Source organism: Chenopodium album, chromosome 9, assembly GCF_948465745.1.
Source record: "Chenopodium album chromosome 9, dcCheAlbu1.1, whole genome shotgun sequence".
NCBI lineage: Eukaryota > Viridiplantae > Streptophyta > Magnoliopsida > Caryophyllales > Amaranthaceae > Chenopodium > Chenopodium album.
The window spans coordinates 49,097,961-49,106,149 of record NC_137842.1 but is presented as its reverse complement, the minus strand read 5'-3'; the positions used below and the strand labels follow the sequence as shown (position 1 = coordinate 49,106,149).

The 8,189-nt window shown below is 42.9% G+C and overlaps 1 protein-coding gene across 1 annotated transcript; it reads right to left on the bottom strand.

Moving 5' to 3' along the window:
- Positions 1-3,336: 3,336 nt before the first annotated feature.
- On the bottom strand, positions 3,337-8,068 carry LOC145557690 (uncharacterized). Its single transcript, XM_081618866.1, has 7 exons — positions 7,809-8,068; positions 7,577-7,724; positions 5,928-7,199; positions 4,941-5,817; positions 3,838-4,075; positions 3,655-3,731; positions 3,337-3,527 (listed from the first exon to the last, which is right to left on the bottom strand). Exons 1-7 carry the CDS (start codon positions 8,066-8,068, stop codon positions 3,337-3,339), a joined length of 3,063 nt encoding a protein of 1,020 aa, XP_081474992.1.
- Between the last annotated feature and the right edge of the window lie 121 nt (positions 8,069-8,189).

Genomic DNA, 8,189 nt, shown 5'->3' with positions numbered 1-8,189 from the left:
GATAATTTGTCTCAAATTCGTAGATTGGGTTTTAAAAAGTAGATCAATGAGTTATGAGAGAGAAAATGCAAAAAATGGGAGTAGAGAGAGAAAATGGGTAAGGAGAGAGAGAATGAAATGAAATGGTGGTTTGAATTATTATTATTATTATTAAATTATTATTATTATTTTTATTTTTATTATTATTATTATTATTATTATTATTATTATGTTGTTATTATATCTCAAAAACAAAAAGTCATAAAACCTACAATAAATTATGTTGTTGTTGTTGTTGTTATTATTATTATTATTATTATTATTATTATTATTATTATTATTATTATTATTATTATTATTATATCTCAAAACCATACAAAGTTATACAACCTATAGAAAATTAGTGGGAAGCCGAGATACAATCTGGGCCCCCACTCCTCTAGCTATAGAAAAGCCGATCCTAGTAAAAATATGGGCTGCAGCACGCGCCCCAATATCCTGAGTCTTCGAAAACTTCTAGATTCGCTTAAGCAATGCAACAGCCTCCTTTTCTAACTCCCCAAGAGAAGAGAAAGAGAAAGGAAGGAAGCCATATCTGATTTCTCGACAACTGGATTCGTACTTGACCCGCTTCCGATTGGCCGCATCAGTCACTACCCGTCCAGGAACAAAGGCAGAAAGCCCAGACTGTGTCAAAGGAGAAGACCCTGTCAAGTCAACACAGACATTGCAACCACAATCCCGTGAATAAAGTAACACATCTGCAGGTTTGAGAGCCCCGTCGTTCCCTCCAGATAACCCAATGTCCACCTCCTTTCTAGCTAAAATCCCTAACCGATAGCAAACATCAACAAGGGTATCCCGAACAACATTATGCCGATGTTTGATGCCCACAATACCAGCACAAGACACCGCGTTATCTCCGTAAATATCCCCAGTAAAAACTCTTGAACAAGCAGAGCACGACGTCGTGATAGAGAACAATGGAACACCAAACCGGTAGCACAACACACAGCGATAAGTCTTGGCGCTCATCGTCTGACCCAACCCCAAAATAGGGACCGCCCTAAGCCAAGCAGAGGTGTGATCTCCTTGCTCTGATTTCCATAATGCTGATTGCCGAGGATTTAAAGCAAAAGCAGAGTCTGCTGAAGCAGTAACCTTTGTGAAATATATATCTGCCAATTTCTTCATGAGTTTAGGGGCAGCAACCTCACTAGGATTACTCAAAATGTTAGACTCCCCTGTTCCATTAAACAGACCTAGCGCATCCTCAAAGGCTCGTCCAAGACCAACAACACCAGCATGCCGTAGAAGTTGTGTCTGCAACCCAGCAGACTGCAACCGAGAAGCAAGAAAAGCATAGTGACGAACATCACCAGCGGAATAAACACCAAGCCCTCCAAATGCAAATGGTAAGGTGGAAAGCCGCCACTGCCAGATGCCAAACCCAGGCCCCGAAGCAGTAACAATACGCTCCAAGGAAGATCGAAGAGCCCCATCGAAAGTGCGTTGAGCCGCCTCAAAAGTACTAGGAGGACAAGTACGTAATGCAAAGTAGAGTTTAGAAACTCCGGTACAGGCCCTAAGTAACAACAGCTCACACTGAGGATCATCGAGCATAGCGACCTTATCCATAAGGGCAATGGTCATGGTCACTCTCTGCATCACAAGCTCACCACTAAAACTAGGATCGGAACTAGCGGGACCACCAAGCAAATTAACACCACGCAAAGGTCAAGCAATATTAGGCGGAAAGACACCCTCACGCCTGCTTCGAAGATCTTCTGTAGGCCAGAAAACTTCAGTCTTTTCCACGTTAAGACGTAACCCAGAACGAGGTCCTTCCTCCATAATCAACTGTAAAACCTTCCCCGCCACTAATGTGTCACCAACAATAGTGCCGTCATCCAAATACCAAGCCTGAAGACATACATCAAAAGTCTCTCTGATTTTATACACCAGGGGTTGTAAAACTAAAGCAAAAGGCAAAGGACCAAGGGGATCACCCTGCTGCACCCCTTGAGATGACCATAAGGTTTGGTCCCCATAATATAATCTGGCTGGATTAGAATAGCAGAATTCAACCCATCGCGATATGCCTGGACAACGGCGACGTACTTCATGTAACATGACCGAACGATCAACTAGATTGAAGGCGTTTAGAAAATCCACCAACAACATAGAAAGACCAACATCAGAACCACAGTCCTCAATCAACCGATTCACTGCATGAAGAATTGCCTCACCACCTGAAGAGACCCCGACACCAAACTGAAGACCATCAAAGTAACTCCTCAAGGACTGACCAACCATAACAGCACCCACCTTCGAAACTAGACGCCGCCAAACTGTACCCACAGCAATATGACGAATACCACCATCGGGCTTGACAAGTGGTGTAAGAGGAGCACTAGCAATATACTCTCCTAATTCCATAGGACATCTTCCAGCTAGAAAGAGATTAACCACCCCGGTAATAGAGTCAACCAACTCATCCGAGACAGCCACAACTGCACCACTCAAGCAATCCATAAGATGTTGAGCACGCAAACCATCCCTACCGCATGATGTTTCACGAGGGAAACTCTTAATCCGATCCAAAACAACAGCAGAAGTCGTAACGAGATGAAGTTGATCAATGGGTATATCAGGCAATGATGGAGCTGGAGATGAAGGGTGCTTTGACTGTAAATCCGCAAGAGTGGCGTCATTATATGGAGCAACGCCTTAAGAAGAAAGAACCCGAACAGCAGCGGTGTAATGGCCAACACAAATCTTCCTACGACACTGCTTAATATTACGCTCTTCCAAATCAAGGTCCTCATCATCAACCACCGACAATGTAAGAGAATCCTCTGCCAAAATTTCCCTCACAAGCTGCAAATTACCACCCGCTACACTCCAAGAACAAAGTGCACGAGAATTACTCTCTTCCTGATGCCGACGTCTTACCGAAGACCGAGACTCACGACTGCTCCGCGGGCGAAAGGTTTTTAGGATGCAAAGAGGTAACACCAACAAAGAGACCCAATAAGAAATGTCATCAGGCTTAGAGATCACCTTATCAAGAGCACCTTTCAGAACCCGAGAAAACCCCAAACGACACTTGGGAGGGATAGACTTAACAAAGCGAAACCCCTTAGAGAATAAACAATCAAGGAGAGCCACATCAAAACCACCTCTATGATCTCGTGTCAAACCATCCACATGTCTAACTCGAGCAGGAGAAGAAGAAGATTGCGGCTTGGTGAAATTATGTAACACAAAACGAACAGTACCATCTCCTTTATCAGGGGGTGACACGTCCTCACCCCTACCATGACAACACTTAGAACGTACCGTGTGCATTTTGAATCAAACTCCACATAACCAAATCCCCATACGCCTAAAAGTAACTTCTGCCTCAGTATAAACAGCCAAGTTAGAAGTAAGAGAATGTTGGGTGATATCTCGCGCACCGATAAAACAATGACGATCACTAAGATGTCTGATTAGAGAACGTCGAGTAAGGCCATTTCCACTCCCATCTTGACAACCACTACGGCCTACAAAGGGACAATGAAACTTCACAACGGCAACCGACATAGTTGACATGCACCACCCAAAACTACTCAAGCCTCAAGAAACACCAACAAAGCCGATATGAAACAAAAACTACCAAATACAACAAACAAACAAACGCTACAAATAACCTCCAAAGAGACCACAAAACGACTTGAAAACTTCCACTTAAACCTCTATAAAGCTGCCTGAAAATTGCACCAAAAACACCACCCAAAACGCACCAGAACAATTGGCCAAAATTTACTAGAAAACTAGGCCACAACCAGACTTAAACCAGAGCAAAAATCTGACCTGAAATAAGCCCGAAAGTGCACCAGAAACTGCCGTAAAACTGCACCCAAGAGCTGCCAAAACTGCACCAGAAACTGCCGCAAAACTTCACCAAGAGCTGCCAAAACTGCACGAGAAACTGCTGCAAAACAGCACCCAAAACTGCTCCAAAACAGCCCCTGAAACTGCACCAAAAATGCAGCAAAAAACCTTGACAAAAGGCTGAAAAACTTGCCTGAAAAATGCCCTCCAATGGCGTCTAAAACAGCCACCAAAAGACAATGAAAAACCAGAAGAATGTCTGAAAACTCACTCGAAAAATTGCTAGAAACAATGATCACTGAAGCCTAAAATAGAAACCTACGAAAAACAACCTCTGAACCACTGCAGAAACACGCCCCAAAAACCACTGAACCGACTGTAGAACCCGCCTGAAATGCACCAGAAATTCTGCCTGAAACGCACTAGAAAACAACCTAGAAACCTTCCCGAAACTGAACAAAAAAACGGCTGCCAAACTGACCAAAAACCAACCAGAAAACTAACCAGAAAACAGCAAGTATACTCGCCTAAAACACACCAGAAAATACGCCTGACACACCCGATTTGCGCCTGAAAATCGCCTGAAATTGCACCCAAAAACCATCCTGAAACGAACCAGAAACTGCCCTTGAAACAACACTAAAACAGCACCCTAAGCCACCTGAAAACCGCCCAAATAATTCGCCTGAACCTTGCAACGCCACTGAGAAACCGCCGGACTAACTAGCGCCGGGAAACCCACCGGGAATTGAACTTACCTATACCGACGTAACCCTTACCCTAATCGCCCATGTAGAGAGAATTTTATTATTATTATTGTTATTATTATTATTATTATTATTATTATTATTATTATTATTATTATTATCACCATCATCATCATCATCTATAGGTGGATAAAAAGTGTGGTTAACTTTTTTTTTTTTTGACGATCAAGCACGCACAGCAATTTTATTAAACATCAAGATGGCTCAAATCAGCCATGACAAAGTTCGAAATACACAAGGGAGTTTCCTCCATCCACACTCTTAAACTATCAAAAGAAGAGCTAATCTTTGCAAGTTCGTGGGCTACGCAATTACCACTCCTTTTAACAAAGGAGAAAGAGCAGCGATGGCAGCTCTTAGCAAGCTGCAGAATGTCATGAACTACTAGCCCAAATTCGGTAGCAGGAGCATCTCCCTTGGTGACACAGCTGTGCAATTTAAGGCAATTCGTCTCCACGCACACATTTCTGAACCCCGACTCCAAAGCAATGAGGAGTGCGTGCCTCATGGCCATCGCTTCCGCAACATCCACATCAAACTTACCTCCAAGGCGAAGGCAAGTCGAAGCAACCACATCACCAACATCATCCTTCATAACGCCTCCAAGACCCACACCTTCAGGCTTGAATATAGCAGCGTCATAATTGATTTTAACTATACCTTGCGGGGGGAGTCTCCAAGTAGAGCTTAAGTTTGGTTGAGCAGAATGAGACAAAGGCGGTTCCTGGGCTTGAGAGAAGTCACCGACTAGACCCACGGCCCTATGTATAACCTCCATTATATCCTTCTTCCATCCCTCAAAAATCCAGGCATTTCTACAAAGCCAAACACCCCATAACAAACTCCAAAAGACACTCCACCAAGACTGATCTTTATGGCATTTACGAACCTCCGTACACCAATCCCCAAAGGAGTCCCCTTTAAATCTGTCAACTTCCAGCCTAAGTGGTGATAAGTACCACAACAATTTAGCCTCTTTACAATACACTAACATGTGCAACACACTTTCAATGTCATCACCGCACATAGGACAAGTAGTATCGGTATCCATACCTCTCTGAACTAGGGACTGCCGATCTGCAATAGCACCTTTAATAGTCCGCCACGCGAACAATTTGATCTTCGGAGGCACTGCTGCAGTCCACACCACCTTCCAATCAAGATTGCAAACTGGTTTCGAGGTGGTAGGCTCCTAAAATAGAGGGGAATAGGAATTTTGCTTATCTCATTAATTTCTACAGATGAGAAATTGTCAGTGAGGGTCTGATGGTTCCAGGAGTTTGCTAACCACAGATCACGCACAAAAATTGGCGTGCCTTCCTCGGAGTTTTGTCTTAAAGACACCTTAAAACCAGGAAGGTTGGGGACCCACGGGTCATCCCAAATATTAATAGTTGAACTATTCCCCACAGATTTCCTAGCCCCTTTTTCAAGCAAATCACGAGCCCCTAATATTGAATGCCAAGTATAACTCGCATTAGGACTCACCTTCGCATCAAAAAGATTCGAATGAGGGAAGTACTTTCCCTTTAGAACCCTTGCCACAAGAGAGTTCTCATTCGTCAAAATTCTCCACGCTTGTTTCGCAAGGAGGGCCTTGTTAAAATTCCTCATATTTCTAAAGCCAAGCCCACCCTCCGCCTTTGAAATGTACATCTTCTCCCAAGCAACCCAACACATTCTTCTTTCATCTCCCTTTTGTCCCCAAAAGAACTGACGATATAACTTCTCAATGTCACCTATGATACTTGCCGGAATCAAGAAGCATTGCATTGCATAAGTTGGGATAGCTTGTGCAATGGATTTGATTAATACTTCTCTTCCCGCTTGCGATAAAAAATGTTCCTTCCACCCCTTGAGTTTTTTCCAGACCCGGTCTTGAATATTTTGGAAGACTTGTTTCTTCGATCCACCAATGTAGGTAGGCAACCCAAGATACTTGTCATGTCCTTCGACAGCCTTAAAAGTTAACTTCATCTGAAGCAATTGTTTCCGTTCTTGATCAATATTTCGGCTAAATGACACTTCCGACTTATCCATATTCAGTTTCTGCCCCGAGGCTAACTCATAGGTAGAGAGAATATTGAGCACATTTTCCACTTCTTCCTCCGTCGCCCTCACAAACAAGAGACTATCATCCGCAAAAAATAAATGGGATATAGGGTTAACATGTCTCCCAATCTTGACACCATGGATGAGTTTCTTACTTTCCGCATCGCGAATCAGAGTTGACAAACCTTCAGCACACATAATAAACAGGAAAGGTGATAGGGGATCACCTTGTCTCAATCCTCGGCTCGGCTTAAAATGTCTCGAAGGTTGACCATTCACAAGAACATCAAATTCTGCAGAACTCACACATTTCATAATCAACCCCACAAAAGTTTTCGGCAATCCAAGCTTGATCATGATTTTTTCCAAGAACCCCCATTCTATCCTGTCATATGCCTTACTCATATCCAGTTTAAGGCCCAGGAAGCCTTTTTTCCCTTTTTTCTTCTTCCGGAGATAGTGAAAGCATTCATATGCAACGAGCACATTATCAGTGATTAATCTTCCCGGAATAAACCCACTCTGCGACTCATGAATAATAAAAGGGAGTACTAGTTTCAATCTGTTAGCTAGTACTTTGGTGACAATTTTATACATTACATTACACAAACTAATAGGTCTATAATCAACAGGAGACTCACACTCTTTTTTTTCGGAATTAAAACAATATGAGTCTGATTAATAGAACCTACGTCACCATTATTATTCAATATATCAAGCACTTTCTCAACTACATACACCCCTACAATGTTCCAAAATTTCTGGAAAAAAATTACAGACATACCATCGGGCCCGGGGGCCTTTGTCGGGTGCATTTGGAAAAGTGCATAGCGTACTTCCTCCGCAGTAAAAGGGGTACTCAGATTGCTCCGTTACCCCTCATTGACAATAGGAACCACCTTCTCAATTACAGGCTCCGGCTCAATTTGGCTATTCCCATCAAAGAGTTCCTTGAAATAGTTCACAAAAACTTCCGTAATCTGCTCCTCGTCCTCAAAGACATTGTCGGCTTCATCCTTGATTTTCTTTATATTGTTTCGCTCCACCCTTTGTTTTGCCTTCGTGTGAAAAAATGTAGTATTTTTATCACCATGTTTGAGCCATTCTTGCCTGCTTCTCTACTTCCAGTACATCTCTTCTCTTCTCTCAAGTTCATCCATCCGATCATCGATTGCCCTCATTTGAGCAATCACTTCCTCCGATTGAGGTTCCCCCATAAGTCTCTCCATTTCCGATCTACAGGCTTGCAACTCCTTCACAAAATCTCCAAATTTATCTCTGCTCCACGCACTCAATCTGGTAGAAGTGAAAGCTATTTTCGAACATAGGTCTCCACCTCTTTCCCAAGCCTCCAATACAATCTCGGCACATTTCTCATCCCGGAGCCACATCTCTTCGAACCTGTACTGCTTTTTTTTTCTTTTTTTTCTTCGGTGAAATAATATCTTCTTTGATGCACAAAAGTATAGGGAGATGGTCAGATTTTCTTTTTGAGAGATGGGAAGCAAACGA